The 20,158-nt window shown below is 35.0% G+C and overlaps 1 protein-coding gene across 14 annotated transcripts; it reads left to right on the top strand.

The window, feature by feature from the left end:
- The first annotated feature begins 7,988 nt into the window (after nucleotides 1–7,988).
- On the top strand, nucleotides 7,989–16,501 carry LOC126691762 (uncharacterized). Of its 14 annotated transcripts, none has more exons than XM_050386894.1 (15): nucleotides 7,989–8,093; nucleotides 9,412–9,511; nucleotides 9,857–9,984; nucleotides 10,077–10,233; nucleotides 10,406–10,515; nucleotides 10,972–11,055; nucleotides 11,139–11,187; nucleotides 11,264–11,355; nucleotides 11,765–11,900; nucleotides 12,124–12,203; nucleotides 12,278–13,680; nucleotides 14,246–14,353; nucleotides 14,431–15,115; nucleotides 15,202–15,244; nucleotides 15,929–16,501. In XM_050386894.1, exons 2-13 carry the CDS (start codon nucleotides 9,419–9,421, stop codon nucleotides 14,970–14,972), a joined length of 2,982 nt encoding a protein of 993 aa, XP_050242851.1. In that variant the 5' UTR covers nucleotides 7,989–8,093; nucleotides 9,412–9,418; the 3' UTR covers nucleotides 14,973–15,115; nucleotides 15,202–15,244; nucleotides 15,929–16,501. The 14 variants fall into 14 exon arrangements, with proteins under 14 accessions (XP_050242851.1, XP_050242848.1, XP_050242841.1 ...); XM_050386891.1 differs by having other exon boundaries at nucleotides 15,921–16,501; XM_050386884.1 differs by having other exon boundaries at nucleotides 15,484–16,501.
- The last annotated feature ends 3,657 nt before the right edge of the window (nucleotides 16,502–20,158 follow it).

The following is a 20,158-nucleotide window of genomic DNA, read 5'->3' as shown; positions in this document are numbered from 1 at the left end:
AGAGCCAAACATTACACATCCCTTGTGCAGCACAATAATTAAAGCAGTGTAATGTGCAGCACATTACAGTACTTTAATTTGTAATAGAGCCAAGCCCACGGCGAGTCCAACAGATTACAGAGGTAGCAAACCCACGGATTCTAAAAAAAAAAAAATTAAAAAAAAAAACCAATACAGAGAATCAGAAATCAAACCCACGATCACGTTGCTGGCAGAGAAAACCAAACCCCAATACAGTCTATACAGAGCAAAAGCAAAACAAACTACAATATAGAAGTGTTTAAAAAAAAAAAAAAAAAAAAAAAAAAAAAACCCAATATAGAGCAAACCAAAACCCAACCCCAATACAGAGCAAACCAAACCCACGGTCACATCGCTCGTAGCTCGCTCGTCATCGTTGTCGCTTGCCCCCCATCACAGATCACAAATCACTCTGCTCCGGTGTTCGGTGCTCTGTGCTCCCTCCCTCAAGGTATTTCTCTCTAACTCTCTCTCAGTCTCTCTCTCTTTATCTCACTGAAATGAAAACTATGAAATGAAATTAATGAATGAGTCTCTCTCTCTTTATTCTTTAAGAGTCTAACTTAGTAACTCTCTCTCTCTTTTGAACTGTAAGTCTCTGATTGGCTGGTCGAATTAGCTTTATTTATATTTTGCTTTTTGCCTGTTTTTTGTCTTTTTAAATTTGGCTTTATCTTATCCATTGATGTTGGTCAATGTGTGTTGGTGTTGGTGTTGATGTTGGTGAGATATTGATTGTCTTTTAGTGTAATGTGTATTGTGATTATGGAATTTTCTGATTAACAGCTGGCTATTGTGATTGGGGCATCAAGCATGAGGCTTGTGCTTGTCTGTTGAGTAGGGAGGGGGTAGATGGGCTCATGGGGCCGGGCAACACATTACACTGCTTTAATTATTGTGCTGCACATGGGATGGGTAATGTCTGACTCTTTTAGTGTAATGTGCACAGGGGACTAAACAATATAACAAATTAAACAGTATAATTAATGACAAACAAATTAAAGCAATATAGTTTATTGTTACGCTAAACAACAATAATTAAAGTTGTATAATTAACCAATACATTATAAAAGACAAATAAATTAAATTATATTAGGCTAAATAACAATTAATAATTTTATAATTAATGAAACAACAATATAACAAATTATAGTTTATAAAAGACAAACAAATTAATGAAACAACTAAACAACAATAATTAATAATTTTATTAATATTTCAAATGAACTTATAGTTTATTATTTATTCTTTTGCTAGAATTATGGACAAATATTTGATAAGAAAACCACGTACCTAATATTCATCTCCCGTGCAAGATTCATCTTCATCTTCTAAGCGAATTCGTGTTAACTTTAACTTAGAAAATATTCTTTCAGATCTTGGACTATGACAAAAGATATCTTCTTATCATCCTAATAATCATGATGAAATAAGAAGATATTATTTAACAAAAGGCCCTTGTCAACTTGTTCATGATTACCCTGTATCATATTTTTCTGGAAAGCACCGTCAATTTAGATCCGAATGATATGTAAATAGAAAATGGTTGGAATATAGTATAGAAAAGGATGCGACATTTTGTTTTTATAGCTACCTATTTGGGCAAGATGTTGGTAAGCAAGGAGGAGGTGAGACTTTTGTAACGAAGGGATTCAAACTTTGGAATCAGCTTGTCAAGTTAGATTCCCATGTTGGAGGAGTTAATAGTGCTCATAACCAAGTTGTCAAAAAGAGTGAAGATCTACTGAAGGAAAAGCAACACATTCAAAGTATTTTGGTTAAGCAATCAAATAAAGATAAATTTGAATATCGAGTTCAATTAAATGCAATAGTTGATTGCATAAGATTCATTTTATGCCGATGATTAGCTTTTCGTGTTCACGATGAATCTCAAGGTTCAAGTGATAAAGGAAATTTCCTTGAACTTCTACAATTTTTGGGGGATCACAATGAATCTATCAATGAAGTGTTGCAAAACGCTCTGAAAAATTGCAAGCTTACCCACTCTAATATTCAAAAAGACATTGTGAATGTAATTGCACGTGAAACATTCAAAGTCATCATCAAGGATCTTGACAATGGGTTCGTTTCAATATTAGTTGATGAGTCACGTGATATCTCAGTGAAAGAACAAATGACCCTCGTTCTTCGTTATGTGAACAAAAAATGAATTATTATAGAGCGGTTCCTTGGTGTTGTACATGTAGTAAGTACCACCGCTTTGTCTCTTGGTGTTGTACATGTAGCAAGTACCACCGCTTTGTCACTTAAATATGCTATTGAATGTTTACTTTGTGAACATAATTTGAGTTTATCGAACCTACGTGGGCAAGGTTATGACGGGGCTAGTAATATGCAAGGTGATATCAATGGTCTCAAAACTTTAATTTTGAAAGAGAATAAGTTAGCATTTTATGTCCATTGTTTTGCTCATCAACTTCAATTAACACTTATTGTCGTTGCTAAAAATCACATTAATATTACTGAATTTTTTATGTGGTTAGTAATTTAGTAACTATTGTTGGAGGCTCTTGTAAAAGACGAGATGCTCTTCAAGATACATAATTTGTCAAAATTAAAGAAGACTTAGAGAATGGTGTACGTAGAAGTGGGCAAGGTTTGAATCAAGAGACAAATTTTAAACGTCTTGGTGATATACGATAGGGATCATATTATGGGACTATTCTCAACTTGATTTTGATGTTCTCTGCAACTGTTGATGTTCTTTAGATTATTAAAGAAGTTGGTCTTTCTGACCAAAAAGTTGAAGCTCGATTTATTATGAGGTCAATTCTATCTTTTGAATTTGTCTTTGCTCTACACTTGATGAAAAACATTTTAGGGATCACAAATGAGTTGTCAATATTATTGCAAAAAAAAAAAAAAAATCAAGATATAGTAAATGCTATGGATCTTGTTAAAGTGTCTAAGCAACGATTGTAAGTGATGAAAGACGATGAATGAAAATCTTTATTAACTGAAGTGTCTTCATTTTGTACCACACATGATATTTCTATCTTGAACATGGATGAAATATTTATAGTTAGTGGGAGGCCGCGACGCAACACTTAACAAAATACAAATTTACATCATTATCGTGTTGAGCTATTCTACACAGTTATAGATATACAACTTCAAGAGCTTAACAACCGTTTTTCTGAGGCAAATACCGATTTGCTCCTTTGTATGACTTACTTAAATCCAAGTAATTCATTTGTGGCTTTCGATAAGGACAAGTTGATATGTCTAGCTAAGTTCTATCCCTCTGATTTTCTTGGGACAGATATTTTGGCATTTGACTCTCAACTGCAGAATTACATTTTTGATATGCGTAGCAATGACTTTTTTTTAGAGCTTCAAGGAGTTAGTGAACTTGTTGAAAAGTTAGTGAGTACAAGGAAGCATGAGACTTATCCATTAGTCTATTTGCTTGTGAAGTTAGCTTTGACCCTTCCAGTTGCTATTGCAACAGTAGAAAGAAGTTTTTCAGTAATGAAATATATAAAGAATGAACTGCACAATCAAATGGGAGATCAGTGGATGAATAATTGCTTGATTGTGTATATTGAAAAAGATGTAGCTTGTAACATTAATAATGAGACTATCATGCAACGATTTCAAAATATGAAAACTCGTAGAAGACAATTGCAAATTTTATATATTTGCGTGTTTTTTTATTGTTGTTGTTGTCAATATATAAAATTTTCTTTTTATTAGATTGTGTAATTTATGCTTGTTGAGGAACACCCTGAAAAAATTTATGGAGTCGCCACTGATAATAATAATTCATTCTATGAGCCTTTCATCCCTAGTGAAGCATATAAGTTTATAACTTATCAAATGGGTTTATGTCTCGAGTTTTTTCTTTAATAACTTGGTGGGTTTTTTTTCTTACACATTCTTTGTGCTCATTTATTTAACTAATGTCAACCAATGTGTTTCAAAACTTATCATTTTGAGCATTTTCAAAAGACCATCCAACTTGAACCATCCAATTAACCTAACCTAACCCAATTAGAAGACACGGACATTTTCAGCCATTTATTTGGTCGAACATAAGCTCAAAAACTTGAAAAGACCATCAATTATGTCCAAGTGTTAATCTTAACTTCACACGTGGATGTTTTTTTTTTTTTTTTGATAAACACACACGTGGATGTTTTTAATCACAAATGTTACCTTATCTAAATCAATCCATCTCATTTCTCTCAAATTTTCAATTCTCCGTCTCTCCCCAAACTATTTCTGTTAAAGACACACTCACCCTTTTCATTGTAGTGCAACCCATATCAAACCAACCTATTAAAATCCATAGTTTTGCGCATGATCTTGTAATCCCCATCCAGTTTAATTATATCAAGTTACCAACATGGTGTTAGACATGGTTTATATGCCAAGTTTGCAACTACTCGTTTGATCAAGTTCAAACCATAAAAAAGAAAAAATGAAAGTTTCTTGTGTTGCCCAAGTCCAAAATAAAGTCAGATGAATGTGGCCCCAAAATACATGTCTTCGCACTCCAGCCAAATTGGCTCGTGCATTTTTGTCAAATTGTGTTCCTAAATTCATTCCATTCCAGCAATTAGTTCGATATTCCAAGCATCGAGTCTCTGCTTTTTTATTATTATTATTTTTAATCAATATCATTGCATTACTAAGTACCAGAAGGAACAAAAAGATGAATAACTTTTGCAATCTAAATCCCTTACACATAAATAAGAGAGAGGGATAGAAAAGACAAGGATGGTTCATTTCTAAGAGCATTAGTATCTAGAGTTGTAAAACTCTAAATATGCTAAAATTTAGCATAAAACCCCATAAAACTCGCATTATCCGGACTTGTAATTCTAAAAAAATTTGCAATTGTGCTACGGTACCATCATAAATTTACGATGGTATTGTAGCAACGTTCCAAATCTCATATAATATTTTTTATTCCCTTCAAAAATATCAACCTCTTTCTCTCTTTTCAGTGTCTCATCGTCTCTCTCTCCAGAATGTTCCAAGCCTCTCTCTCTCTCTCTCTCTCTCTCTCTCACATCTCTCTCTAGCTCACGGTTTTTTATTTTATTTTATTTTCTCTTAGTGCTTCTTATGGTGGATGTTTCTTGTGATTCTGGTTGTTGGTGATTTTTTTTTTCCCTCTTGGTGGTTCTTGTAGTGGTTGTTGTTGGTTGGTGGCGTGGTGGTGGCTATTGTGGTTGTGGTGTTGGTTGTAGGCCGGTGGCGTGTTGAGTTTGTTGGATTTTTTTTTCTTGGTGATGGCTGGGTTTTTTTTTTTTTTTTTAATATTTTTTTATGATGGTGGTAATCTTTTAGACACAATGAAATGGAGAGGAAGAGTGGGTTGATGGTGGTGGTGGCTGGGTTTTTTTTAAAATTATTTTTATGAAGAGGAAGAGAGAGAAAGAGTTAGTGAAATTAATATTTTAATGAATAGATGAGATAAATAAGAAATGAAATGTTGGGTGTATTGTAAAATTGAATAGTATAATATATAAAGTAATTTTAGAGATGGTAAATAATGCTCTAACCCCAAAATACTTACTTTTAGGGGTGTGCATGGGTTGGGTTGGGTCGGGTTGAGGGAATTTTTTGACCCAACCCACCATGGTGGATCAAAAAAAATTCAACCCAACCCAACCCATCACATAAGTCCAACCCAACCAAACCCAACCCATATGGGTCGAGTTGGGTCGGATTAAACCCATGGGTTTGACAAATTTTTATTATTATTATTAAATTGAGTAGAAAAAAAAATATTAATATTAATATAATAAAAAAACCTAAAGATTAGTATCAATGTAACTCCTTAAAGGCAAACAACACTAATCACTAAACAACAATTATAATTTATTAGGATTTGTGTGAACTAATTGGTTTTTATGTAGGATAAGAAGAACTGGTTATTTAAAAAAAATTATTAATTATATAATATATTATATTATATATATATTAAATTAGTACAACTGGTTTTTTTTTAAATTATTAAATATATAATATATTTTAAATATATATATTAAATATGAGTGGGTTGGGTCGGGTTTGGCGGGTTTATAATTTTATGACCTAAACCCAACCCGACCCGCTATAAAAATTTTTTTGTAACCCAACCCAACCCACCAAGCCTTAAAAACCGACCCAACCCGACGGGTCGGGTTGGGTTGGGTCGGGTTTGGCGGGTTGGTGGGTTTTCTGCACACCCCTACTTACTTTGCAATATGGTGGGCCACAAAATTTGATTTAATTTTTTTTAGTAAAATATAGAAAAAAAAAAGGGATTTCTAAGTACAAGGTTTGCTGACCAAAGAGTAACATTTTTTTTTTAACCCAAAAAAAAAAAAAAACATGTTTTTGATGTGCAGAATGATCGATTCAATGGTACGTCCAATGGTGGGTGATTGTTGAGCTTGGAATAGGCTGTTATTATTATTTTGTGTGGTAACCAAGGATATTATTAAAGGCTAAAAAACATTATGTAACAAAGTTAGGCCTAAGCCTCTCAAAGTACATGCCCGTGCAATCATAAAACAACATCAAAATAATCACCGAAGGAGGAGATTCATAAACAATAAAATCCCGTTCTAGCTTAGTTCCGGTTTTAGCAAGCCTATCCGCACATTGATTGGCTTCTTTGAAGCAGTGTTTGATCTGCACTTCGAGAATTTTCCTCACCAAGTGATGAAGCTGAAACTTGACCTCGTCAATACCGATGGACGATCTCCTATACTTGTTGTTAAGAAAAGAAAGGCAAAGGAGGTTTTTACTGCTTTGAGCGTTTTTCTCTTGAGAGGAACGCGGCATTAATTGACAATGATGATTCCATTTAAGGTGTAACGGATGACCATTGAGCCATTACTGCTCTTATAACTATTCCGGCGTAGTCATTGCTTATTAGTTGTCTTGATTGCATTTATTTACAACTTCAATGAGTGTCGGCCTGGCTCACCTCAAAGGACGACATATGATGACGGGATTTTACGTTTACTCTTGTTCCCGACTTGAGTGTGGCTAAGATCGTCTTTTACCTAGATGATCTTATCTTAATACTCGTCACCAAGTCTATGCAATCCTCTATAAGGGAGGAATGAGTATTGGACTGTATTATCTTCTTCTTGTGGATCTAGTTCGTGATTAGCCTATCAAGAACTTGGACCAAGTCATGCTTGTGTGTGAAACCTCTAGATGGGCTTCTTGATGAATAATTGGGTTCAAGAAACCTTGCCCAAAGTGGAGACATAAAAAATAAAATGCTAATACAAAAAAAAAAAAAAGAAAAAAAAAAAGAAAAAAAAAAAAGAACAATCCGAAACAAAATTGGTCAGCTGCAAAGTCTTTTTGACTCATTTACACTTCATTAACAACTAACAACAAGAAGTTCTAAAACATGGATGGTCATTCGTGTACTAAAATCCGCAAATGCTTTCTAAAACTATAAATAGCCTTTTGGATTTAGATTGAAGGATAGAACTTGTAAACTACATTTTTATCGTTTTTTTTTTTTGGAAGGTAGGGAAGGGTTGTGATTTGTGAAACTGCGAATAGACATTTCACATTTCTTTGAATCTATTGGTTACCATTGCCTAAGGTTTAACTTGCTAAACTAATTAGTCAAATTAGCTAGTATTGTTTTTTATTCCCATTGTCTCTATGTGTAACACTATGTTACTAATTTCTTAATAATAAGCTTAGTAACCTTTTCATTATTTAAAAGTTGTATTTTAAATTTTTTTTTTAGTAAAAATTAAATGGGCCATCGAATTAGGTTTGGGTCCAATAAATTAGAGAGGAATAGTGCCACATCCGTAAATCCCACCAGGTTCTCACGTCACAGCTTTAATGACACAGGTCAGATAATAAAGAAAAAACGAACCAATCAGAGCCTCTAAAACCAGGACTGGGCTCCACATAGCGTAAAATAAAAAATATATATATAAAACCCCAAACTCTTTTCTCCACTCGTGTCTTTCACGTACACATCCACAGGCTCTCTCTCTCTCTCTCTCTCTCTCGTTTGCTTTATCTTCTTCAGAGTTCTGAGATTCCTCTGCTTCTTTCCGATCCTTCACTGTGTAAGTCTTCGTTCTCCTTTAAAATCCTAACCCTAGCCCTATCGCACTCATTTTCGTTTACTGCGATCTTTCAATTTTCGTTGTACTTTAGCTATGAAATTTGTGGATTAGGTTTTTTTTTTTTTTTTTTTTTTCCCATTTCTAGGTCGCAATTTCTTTGATTATTTATGTGTTTGTTTAAATCTTGAAACTTGTTATTTGTTTGATTAAAGAGAAATTGAAAGCTTTTTGTGTGAGAAAGAGAGGAGTTGTTGGTTTTAGGGATATGAGCATTGACTGTGATTGACTGATTGTGGAGTGAGGAAATTTGTATTATGAGGGTTTTTTTTCTTTAACGATTGAGACCTCAGAGATATTTGGGCTAATACTTTTGACTCAACTGAGGGTGTTTCTGCATTTCCACCAAACCAAAAATAAAATCATGTATGGTTTTGAAAAAAAAAAAAAATGTGAACTTTTCTTGGCAAATTAGTTTTAGCAATGTAATTGGCCTTAGAAATCTTGTAAAATGTGCTGATTTTTTTTGTGTAATTTATGGTCTTATGGGTAATAATAAGAGTTGGATATGTGAAGGGGGGGTGAAAGAAGGGAAAGTGTTCGGAGAAATTTATGGATTGCTGCGTGCCGTTGAGCGGGACGTGAGAAACAGATATGGCTACTTATTAAGATTAAATGGAGTGCTGGAAAGAAATTGATTGCATTAGGTTATTTTCTGCTGAGTGGGGCCTTAGCAATGTGGTTGGTTATGTGGCACCTAAAGCAGTTTGGTTTTAATGCTAGATGGTCCGTAGCTGTGGGATTGTGTATCATTAAAGACTGTTTCAGTATGATCTGAGCTTCTGCAGCTTTATGTTTTTGACAATCATTGCCAATGAGCTCTAGTTCAAATCGCACTTTCTCCCTCCATAAAGAATAGAATAGGGTGGAGGGTGAGGTCGTGGCTTCATGGGTGTGTGTGTAACTTATTACTTTTAAACGTATTTGAGAATCACTGTGTGTAATGTACATCTTTTGGGGTTGAATCAAAAGTCTATGAGTATGACTACATGAGTCATGCTTCTACTGCTTGGGAAAAACAAGAGAAAAAACATTGCATCAATACTGACCATCTCAAAGATACTTCTTTCTCAATGCAAGTGCCAAGAAGCATGTTTCCTCACTGTTAATGGTTGTTTTAAGAAATTTGGTAAGAGTGTGCATGTTTTGAATGTTGTGCAAACACCAAGCTTATATGTCTGAACATTAATAATTTAGGTTGCGCAAAAAAGTAAGCAATGTTTCTTAATATCTATCTTTTGTGATATTGCTGAATTTTTAGGAGAATAATGGCTGAAAAGGGGGAAAAAACATGCCCTATATGTGCCGAGGAAATGGATTTCACAGACCAGCAATTGAAGCCATGCAAATGTGGTTATCAGGTTAGGACTAGAATCTTCACTTAATATATGAAGTCATTGGCAAAATATTTCTTTGCTGATTTCTGCTGTAATTTGTTGCTTTATGTTTATTATTCCCTTCTACTGAACTGTGGTTAACTGGTGCTGCTCCCTGTGAATTTTTATGGGCCTAATTCCTACTTAAATGGAAAAAAAAAAATAGATGTAAAATGTGTGTTATAATTAAATTCTGTCATGTGAATGATAAAGGCACTATATTTGTCCTGTTTTTGCTTTTTAACTTTTCAAGTCATCAGATACTTACATATGTTTACTCTCTCCCCCCTTCCCTGGCCTTTTTCTCTCTTTCTTTCTTTATCTTCAAAGATGTGTGTTTGGTGTTGGCATCACATAATGGAAATGGCTGAAAAAGATGGAACTGATGGTCGTTGTCCAGCATGTCGTGCACCTTATGACAAAGAAAAGATTGTGGGGATGGCAGCAAATTGTGAAAGGTTGTAAGGGTACTTGTGCGGTTTTGTGGTCATTTTGTTTTATATAATTTGATCAGTTGTTGAGTTACATCATAACATTCTCTACTGAACAGGTTAGTGGCTGAAAGAAATTTGGAGCGGAAACAGAAACTACAGAAGTCGAAGCCGAAGGCGGCTTCTGAAGGAAGGAAACATCTTAATGATGTTAGAGTTATTCAACGGAACCTAGTGTATATAATTGGATTACCTCTTAACCTTGCAGATGAAGATGTGAGTAGTTTCATACCATTGTAAATCCCATTTAATTTTACAGTGCAACTTATCAGATCATGGTGCACTTTTTATCTTCTGTTTCATTTTTTTCGCCCAAAAAAAAAAAAATGTTTCATTTTATTTTAGTAACATGTATCACCTGAACTACACTTTTTTTTGGGTTTATCAGCTTCTTCAGCACAGGGAGTATTTTGGCCAGTATGGGAAGGTTATGAAGGTGTCCATTTCTCGTACAGCAAATGGGGTTATCCAACATTCTTCAAACAACAGCTGCTGTGTGTAAGCTTTCCATATTGTTGTCACAGATTGTAACATGTTAAAGTGGGACGCACAGTATTTTATTCTGGCTTTATTAATTGATTTGAACCCCCTCCCCCCCCCCCCCCCCCCCCCCCCTCCTTATTCAATCATCCTTGTTGCCTTAATTGGAAAATTTGGACAGAAACACTGTACTCTCTCTATCTCTATTTTGTTTGAATCTTGATTTTTCACTAGGTATGATGAAAGACTTGACAGATTTTTGTACATCCATTTTACTTGTTCATTTATTAATTATTTATTGGGGGTTCAAGTGATAGTCTAGTGGTAATGGCATCCTTTGTGGTGCTTTATGTCTGTGGTTTGAACCCCATTTTCCCTCCCTCCACCACAATCTACCTATCAAAAAAGAAAAAAAAAAAAACTTAAAAAATATATATTTATTTTCAATCTTGTGGTTCCATCTTTCATTTTTAGGTATATAACATACTCAAAAGAGGAGGAAGCGGCTCGATGTATTCAATCAGTGCACAGTTTTGTGTTAGATGGTAGATCCTTGAGGTAAGCTAGTGTGTGTGTGTGTTTTCCCTGAAGATTATGATGCTATAAATGATACAATGATTGATAGGAGTACACATTTGCAGGGCCTGCTTTGGAACCACAAAATATTGCCATGCATGGTTAAAAAATTTGGTAAAATTTTGGAAGAATTGTATTGCAAATCAAGTATATCTTTAATATCATGGGAATAATTCTTTTGTTTATCCAGCCTTGCAGCAATTCAGATTGTTTGTATTTGCATGATTATGGCTCTTTGGAGGATAGTTTTACCAAAGATGACCTAGTTTCAGCCTTTGAAAGGTATAATCTCTTATCAGGGTTTTATTTTACTAAAATTTAAGAATTTTTATGAGGAAATCCCAGCAATTGATTTTGACGCCAGCTTATATTGTGCTTGAAGATTAAAGCAACCTGGGGGTGGAAACCAAAATTTTGTTTTATGTTTAGATTGTTCAACTGAATTTCTCAACACAAAAGGTTTTATTTTTTTATTTTATAACTAATAATTGTTATTTAATTTTTTTGTGTTGTAATATTTGTTTACATTTGTATCTAGGCTCTTTGCCTTTGCCTCCACTCTCTTCTTTACCTCGTCTCTCCTCAAATTCCAAATTATGTTGTTTTAGGAGACGTGTATTTCTGCTCAGTGCTCATTTGCTCTTTAGTTATACCTTTACATATTGTAATTTGACTCATAATGGTTTTAAAGGAGTAGAATTCAACAAATCATTGGTGCTACAAATAATTTGCATCGGCGTTCAGGGAATGTTTTACCTTCCCCAGCATTTGAGAATGCCAATACCAGCATATCAACGGCCAAACCAGTTGCGAGAAGTCCTTCAAATGTAAGGCTCTATATATGTTATTATCGGCAGTGACCTTTGCATAATTTTTTTCTAAAAAATAAATTTCTATATTATCTGCAAAATATGAGGGATGAGGGTCAGCAATGATCAAGTTGTAAAGCATTCCTAAATTAATTAATAAAATGAATTAAATATGTTAGGTGGGGTGTTAGTAATCATAGTGCTCACAATTTGATTGACCCTTGTTGATCCTTTTCAACAGTACACTAGCAATGAGGTTCGGGGACCTCCTGCAGATAATGGCTCCGGAAGATCTAGTGTACCTCCTAATGCTGCCTCTTGGTATGTTATTCTTGATTTGTGTCATCTTTCATTTGGTTGTGTGATATGGATTTTAATCCACTTTCTTCTCTTAGGGTCATGCGTGTCTCCACTAGTCTGCCACCAGTGACAAGTATTTCTGTTTCTGGACCTTCCAATCAAAATCCCGATATATCTGATAATTCCCAGGTTCTTCCATTAGACGTAATGACTGAAAGATCTACCCATGATGCAACAAAATCTATGATAGATGAAGAAAGCTGGGAAGTGCATTCTAATGCTAAATTGAAGCCAATAGAGTCTACCAAACAGTTTGTTGATGGAAATTGTCAAGTAGTTGAATCCAATACCAATGCAGAGAGTATTCTAGATTCAACCCGTGCCACTGTGACTTCCAGCAAACACTTTTCTCATCTATTAGCAGCTAAGGGCATCAATCAAAATATTGCAGCGCAATCCACCAGCACAAGCTCTCTTGAACTAATTAAACCATCCTATAGTCCAGGTTTCCTTAAAGATGGAAGTATTCATGCAGATGGGAATGTCCAGGGCTTATGCTCTGATTTATCATCAACGAACAATCATAATCATTTTAAACAGAACTTCTCTGGTTCAGTTGGTCCAGAGGGTGACCTAACTCAAACAAAAGGTGCACAGCAAGATGATAAAGAGCTTTCTGGTGAAGCTTCAATGTCAACAGCTTTTATGGAAGCTGCACTCATGGAAGGCTTACTAGGTTTAGATGATCAGCAGCCGAAGGATTTCAAGGGTATCCATCAGCAGCCATCCATCTCTTGTTCGCCTTGTCTATATCAGAATTTAAATCAGCCAAGCTGTCATTTCTGGCAGCATGGTGAGGTATCCAAACAAAGTAATGTTGTTCAGGATCCTAGAATTGTATGCATGAAACAAGAGGAAGATGCTTATCAATTGACATCTGAGAGTACTGTATCATCTAATGGCTTCAATGATAATAAAATTAATATTCTTCCTGATTTTGGTGGGACGTTTGGTTCCTCTAGTGTGTTCTCTGAGAAGGGATTAGGGAATTTGGGCATTTATGAAAAACCTGTACTTGGTGTTAACAATAGTGCTGAGTCTGATATTGGAGAGAGCAGCATAATCTCAAATATTTTGTCTTTGGATATTGATACATCGGAAGATTCATTAACCTCCCCTCACAATTTGGTGAAGTTCTTGAGTGAAACTGGTAAACAGCATGCTTCCATTAAAGTACCAAATTTACAAAAAGCACAAGATAAGAATCAGTCCAGATTCTCATTTGCCAGACAGGAGGATTACCTAAATCACATATCTGATTTTGAGAATTCTTTGGGTAGTATCAGGCATGTGCCCAATGAATATTCCACCTCACGTGATTTTGTAGAAAAGAAGCATCCTTATATAGACACATATGAGCATAACTTTTCATCCGGTAGTTTTTTGGAGTCTGGTAGGTATCCCAGCAGTGATCCTTTTACGTCCTCTAAACTTCCTGGTGAGTATCATCTTGTGTGGTATTTATGCTCCTTTATCAGATTTCCTGTTATACTGTCATAATATTTCCTTTTGCTGAAATTTCCTGCTGTATGGTCATTCTGGTGCTTTTGATTTCTAATTTGGATTTATGAGTTACTTGCTAATAAGTTTGTATAGTTTGTTTATGTTCTTCCACATTAGATTTTTTGTTTCCATCATTTGCATTCTGATATATAAAATGCTAATTGGGAAAAACTAAGTTAAATTAGTTGTGGTGACTAGTTGTTTATAGCACGGGGATTTTAATTCTGATGTTTATGTTTGTCAAAAATGCTCTGGGGTTAGAAAATGTAAATGTGTTAATAGAGCGATTCTTGAATACCTCAGTAAGTTCGAAGTTGGTATTAGAGTTGAAATTTTGGTTAATATTCTGGGATTGTATCTGCTGTGTCCTTGGTCTTCCAGTGATCGGCAATGTGATTTTGAGCTTTTGTAAAGGGAACATGTTGGTTTAAGAAGATTTTAGGTGCCAATATTTTCTTTTAAATATTTCTGAGGTTTTTTGCTCCAATGTCCTCTTGCAGTTTCTAGAGCCCCAACTTCGATTCCACCGGGATTTTCAGTGCCAACCAAGGCAACGCCTCCAGGATTTCCTTCTCATGGGAGAATGGAACAGGCATTTGACCCTTCTGGTTTGTAATTTCTTACTTATTTATTTATTTATAGATTCTCTTTTTAGATAAATTCTAATCTTCCTTTTACCCTCCAGCATATCGTTTGCTGCAAAATTCTGCAAGAACTGGAATTTCTGGCTTCACCGAAGATGTTGAGTCTATTGATCCAGCAATACTGGAAGTTGGTAAAGGGATTCTAAAACGGGGGTTGAATAATGCTGGCTTTAATATGAGACCAACTCTATCTCAACAGTTTAGTCCTTTTGAGCAAGATCCAAGGCTTAACATGCTTATGCAACAATCTATTTCCCCACAGCAGAACTTAGGATTCCCGGATAACTTTGGGAATAGATTCTCTCCCCCACATGATGCATATAGATTTTCCCCGATGCTTCTAGATCAAGTTCAACCCAACAATCCATCTGCGCTATTGACTGCTCAACAAATTGGTAATATGCAGATGTCAAATGGCCATTGGGGTGGATGGAATGAGGCGAGGAATGTTAGTGGTCTGGGTATATCAGAATTACTTCAAAATGAGAGGATGGGATGTAACAAGTTTATTCCCGTTTATGAGGATGGAAAGTTTCCAATGTCTACTTTCAGCAATCTACCCAACAGAGAATTTGGGATGTGAATTTTATTTTGTAATTTCTCTTTTAAACTTGATTCGGTGGCCAAATGTGACTGAGTGGGTTTACTTGGTGGATGTCAACTGCCCCTGCTTAGTAGTAGTTAGGGTGTGTAATTTTGTGCAGATGATTTTATTAGTAACATCTGGTAAGGAGCAGCTTGTCTTTGTTATTTTGGGAAGTTATTTTTTGTCCCTGAAAAAAGTAATGGGATTAGGTTGTTTGCATTGGCAGAGTGGAAAATGAAGCTGGCAATGGCTCTCCTGCTAACTCCCTGGTTAGTTTCTACCTGATGAGTCATCTCTTGGCATCATATCATTTTTTCCAGGTGTGAGGCATGTTTTTAGACATGATAAAGTTCTCTAGTTGTGCATCCGAAACCTATTTTGTCCAAAATATGTCAAATTTTCTACACCAAAAAAAAAAAAAAAATCCTCTTTTTGTTTATGGTGGTTATGAAAACATTTTTACTTAAAAACTGTCTGTGTTGTTTTGTGCATTGTTTTGTCTTTGCAGGTAAGCTGGGTTAACAACACTGGTATTGGCTGTGTGTCTATGTAAAACAATTTTGTCAAATCTTATGTAATGAATCTGTTGCTGACCAAGTTATGGATAAAATACAAGATAAAGTTTTCTATGTAGGAAGTCTTACGATCAAACTCCCTTAATTGATTGATAAAACCTAAGCAATTAAAAAATAATAATGTGAAAAAAGAGAGGAAAAGAGAACAGAAGAACACCAAAAATTGATATTACAACTGTAATTTGCAACAAATCCGTTGTCTTTGCTTGTATTTGGTGCCATGTAGAACTTCGGGCTGGTAACTTGTTCCTAATTGATTGTTTCTGTTTGATGTCTCTTGAAGTAATAGAACCAGCTTTCTTTTTTAATTATAATTATTAATGCAAAACATAAATCAAAGGGAAATGAGATTTGCGTCTTAACTGTTTAGTTGATTAGTTGAAAAATGGAAGATCACAAATACAAAATGGAGGGACTGGGGGTCGTGTAAACAGACATAAATCACAAGACTGAAGTGGAGGCTATGTTTTGTTTGGAACGTGCTGTGGATTTGGATACCTAATTACTCAATTTTTAACGATGCTGTCCTCTACCAAAGGTTTGATGAACCCTATGCATTTTAAGATCACGTCTTCTACATTTTGAACATCATAGTGCCAGAACTTGGTGTCACCCACGTAGCTCCGTAGCAAGTTTATGGATGGTTTATTCAAATTAATAGTGCTTCACCTCCGGCGCCATTTTGTGACATGAAGATGCAGATGGTTGTTTGCTTATGGCCTAAGGGTGTCTGTAATCGAAAGGGATACCTAGAATCTCTTTGTATTCGGACCTACCACAAATTTTTGAACAGCTGTATGTCTGGCCATGATGAATATGTAAATTCTCTTCTTCGGGCCAGCTGATATATATCTAGATGTAGTAGCTCTTCTGATTTAAATTAGACATTAGTCATGTAATCATCAAGTGTTGCAAGTTATATATTAGTGTGAACTGGGAGGCTTATGGACTTTTTCTAGGACTAATGCTGTTATGGAAGACTTGAAGTTGTGACGGGGAAAACAATATTATGATAATTAAGTTATAAGGCGTCCAACTGAGGCTTTGATTTGGACTCGGAAAGACTATACAATACCTGAAGGCCCAAATGGGAATTCCAAAGTTTTACGTTGTGTTATGAAATTTTCCCGGCACCCATATACTCCTCTATACTAGCAAGGATTGAGTTGGCATCTTCAAATTTTCCTATGGAAATTCAATTCGTATATCCATCGTGGAAATGCTCTGACCAGAACTCAAACTGTCAAACCTTAAGGCATTCAAATTAACACAGGTCTCAGAGCCGGTATTCGACTTATTTTTAATCGAAATTTTCTTTGTCCTTACAAAAGAGGCATTCTAATAAGTAAAAATGAAAAAAGAATGGCAGAGTGGTCCTTCGACAACGATGCATCATATCATGAGTCGTGACTCGTGAGGGTTAATCCAAGCAAAGCACAATGACCAAAAAATACGTGCTGTAGTACTGTGCTGGAACATGCTGAAATGAAGCCTGTGATTCGTGAAACCAGGCTTATGTCCATGCTAAAAAGGTTCTTAAGTGAACCCCGCATCGTGGGAGCTAGGGGGAGGACCACGTGAACCACCCACAAAAGCCTGTGAAGTCCCTCGTACTTCTACAGCAGAATAATTTTTCTAACTGACAGTACAGTATGAGTGTTGCATACGTACATTGTGTTTGTGTGTGCATTTAGGTTTACTTTTAAAATGCTATTAATTATTCTAATGGTAAACTTAATTGATAAATAGGGTAAAATACAGCTACTGGTTTAGACTAATGTTAATCAGATTCAAAACATTTCAAAACTGAATAATTTGGTTCTTAATCACCATGATAGAAAGCAGAAAAATGAGTAGCAGACCTAACAATTTAGGAATTAAGTTGAGTTTAGAAACCAAGTTAATCAGTTATGAAATATTTTAACCTCGGGAGTTTACTGCAGTTTGCCCTAATAAATAATTAGCGGGAGAGAGATTCAAGCGCGGTTAACGAGAGTAGGTAACGTTGTGCTTTGATGGAGTTCGAGTGAATTTAACGAGAGCCAGATTCTACCTTCTTCAGTCAAAAAACTAGAGCCAGATTGATAGATCCACCCTATGCCTATGTACGATATTCACAGGCTGGACGTGGACTAGAGGAAAGGGACCTGATATTGAAAAAAAGCTACCAAAAACGGGATGGGTTTTATTTTTATGGCTTTTGCTTTTTTTTATTCTTTCCTCAAATCTTCTTACGTTAGCATGGGGTTTTAATTTGACAATACATCACTTTATAAACAAACCTTAAAATTGAGGTTTTTTTGGTTGTTGATGTTGATTGTTTGGTGTTTATAAAAGTGATTATAAGAGTTTAATCAGCTTCTTGGGAATCAAACACAAGTCTAACCATATTTTTCAACGAGGAGGTGTTAATTATCATCTGATCTCACGCAAATGATGGGGAATTTTCAACATAATACGAAATTTCTGACATAAAGAGTAAAAGATAGTAACATGATAATGAATTCTACGAAAATAATAATAATAATAATTGAAAAAAGAAGAAGCAAACTGACAATAGGCAATAGCGTGAGCAATCTGTTGTCTAATCTTAATTGGGCAATGCCAATGGGGACCGAAAGATTTATCTTGTTTCACGAAAATTATTGTCCTTTTCAATTAATAGGACTTACTCATTGCTCCTTAGTTGCACTGTATTAGGTGTGGTCATTTCATGCAAACTGTAAGGACCAAATGAACTGGCTGCCTAGGTTCACTTAGAATAGTGGCTAGATTCCGTAGCCCAAAACAATGAATTTGTAAGAGAGGAAAAAGAACAACAAAAGGGGCTTTGCCTGAGGAGTAAATTAAGGGAGAAAAGGCAGATGCTATTAAATGGATGAACCAATTTCTCAGTACAAGCTAGCTCAAGGAGGCCACAATTACATAGGAAATGTTACTGTTCACTTTCTTTTCTCTCAATATTTTTCTTGTTTTTTTTTCTATATCTTGGTACTTGTGTCTGGATCCCTCTCTCTGTGAACCCTCATTTTCTTATATACTCTTTCCTTTACCATATCTCAACCATCCATCTTTACCTAATAGACCTCCTCCCATGACACTTGTCCCTTTTCACATCTGAAGAAGGTGGTGGAAGAAGTCTGCTTAACTGTGACTCACACTGTTCAGGTCACTTCCTCATCAATGCAACTAATAAAACTGTTGCCCACCATTTAATGCGGAGGCAACAAGCTATTCCATACTAGAAACTTCCCTTATGATCACTGATTCTCTCCCTTCATATCCTTCTTTCCACCGCGAACGCCTTAGAGTCCTTTGACTCATCCCTTCCTCTCTTCGGGTGACTTCCTTCCTCGGGCTCGTGGGCCGCGACATCCCCACACTTATACTACAACTCTTCAACTTCTTCCTTGGTCCTTGAGCACCCACACAAACAATGCTGAGTTGTTCCCCCCTCCAATGATAACTTCCAACAAACTACCCTTAATGTATAAGGTTAATGGATTTTTAGAATTTATTTTCATTTTAAAGAATCTCTATAAAATTTTCTAATTCTTCAAAATATTTATAGTGACGATCTTCTCTTTTAAGATAACCAAATTGTCTAAAGAGACTTATCAAGGAATGATCCTTTTATTTAAAAACAAAAACTATTTTAGTATGCATCATATGATGGGTTGAAGGCAACCGCATGGATAATGATTATCTCTATTTCAAAGAACATGAACAATATCTATTAAGTGATTAAGGTTTCTTTCTCATTAGTCTAAGAGTGTATATGATGTTACTTCATTGAACAAGGTAGTATCTAATGTTTCGGATGCATGCTACATCATATTCACAACATGTAAGTCTTATAGGTAAGTAAGAACTATATATATTACGAGTGTGATTTTCCACTTATATATATTACACAAGAGAGATTTTCTCCTCTTTAAAAGCACTCACATAAGATGGTATATAAATATATAATAGAAAAATGTGTCAAATTATACATTCTTGTCCAAAAACTATCCACGTCAATAAGCCAAAATTGTGTAAATATATATTGTTGCTACAAAAACCATGTAAATTTACATTGACACTATTTATTTTGCATTTAATTATTTTTATTATTTTTTTTACGTATTCTAATAATGAAGGAAGAGAGCAGATGGTTACTGTTGTATGTGAAGAAAGAGAATTTTTTTTTAAAAATCAATAAAAATGACATTTTAATAAATTGTAGTATAAAATAGATAATTTGATGTGGTATGTTTTGAAAAATGAGTATATAAAATAGAAAAAAAAAAGTTCTTATATTAAAATAGACAGATTGTTTTGTGTGAATGCTCTTAGCTGCTAGTTGTCTTTCCGATAATTGTGAATGTGGATACCAATGAGGGGTTAAGATTTGTATCTCGGGGTGGTTGTTGCTTTGAAAGAGGTTTGATGCAGAACAGTCTAGTAATGTTAGTATGTTTTTAATTTTTTATGCATGTCTGTGCCTGGTCATTACTATAATTTTTTGCTTTCCCTTGTGACACATATCAATCAAAGTAGGGTCCCAATTAATTTATGCCTTAGGGCTTAAATTAATTATCAATTTAAAAAAAAAAAATTGAAAAT

This window comes from Quercus robur, chromosome 7, assembly GCF_932294415.1.
Source record: "Quercus robur chromosome 7, dhQueRobu3.1, whole genome shotgun sequence".
NCBI classification, from domain to species: domain Eukaryota; kingdom Viridiplantae; phylum Streptophyta; class Magnoliopsida; order Fagales; family Fagaceae; genus Quercus; species Quercus robur.
This window is presented reverse-complemented; position numbering and strand designations above follow the sequence as displayed.

Excerpts from the sequence above, each read along its gene's own strand:
- LOC126691762 (XM_050386894.1), top strand. The coding sequence starts at position 9,419 with ATGGCTGAAAAGGGGGAAAAAACATGCCCTATATGTGCCGAGGAAATG. Across the intron at positions 11,056-11,138 it reads TTAGATGGTAGATCCTTGAG|GGCCTGCTTTGGAACCACAA; the intron begins GTAAGCTAGTGT and ends ACACATTTGCAG. Across the intron at positions 11,901-12,123 it reads TTGCGAGAAGTCCTTCAAAT|TACACTAGCAATGAGGTTCG; the intron begins GTAAGGCTCTAT and ends CCTTTTCAACAG.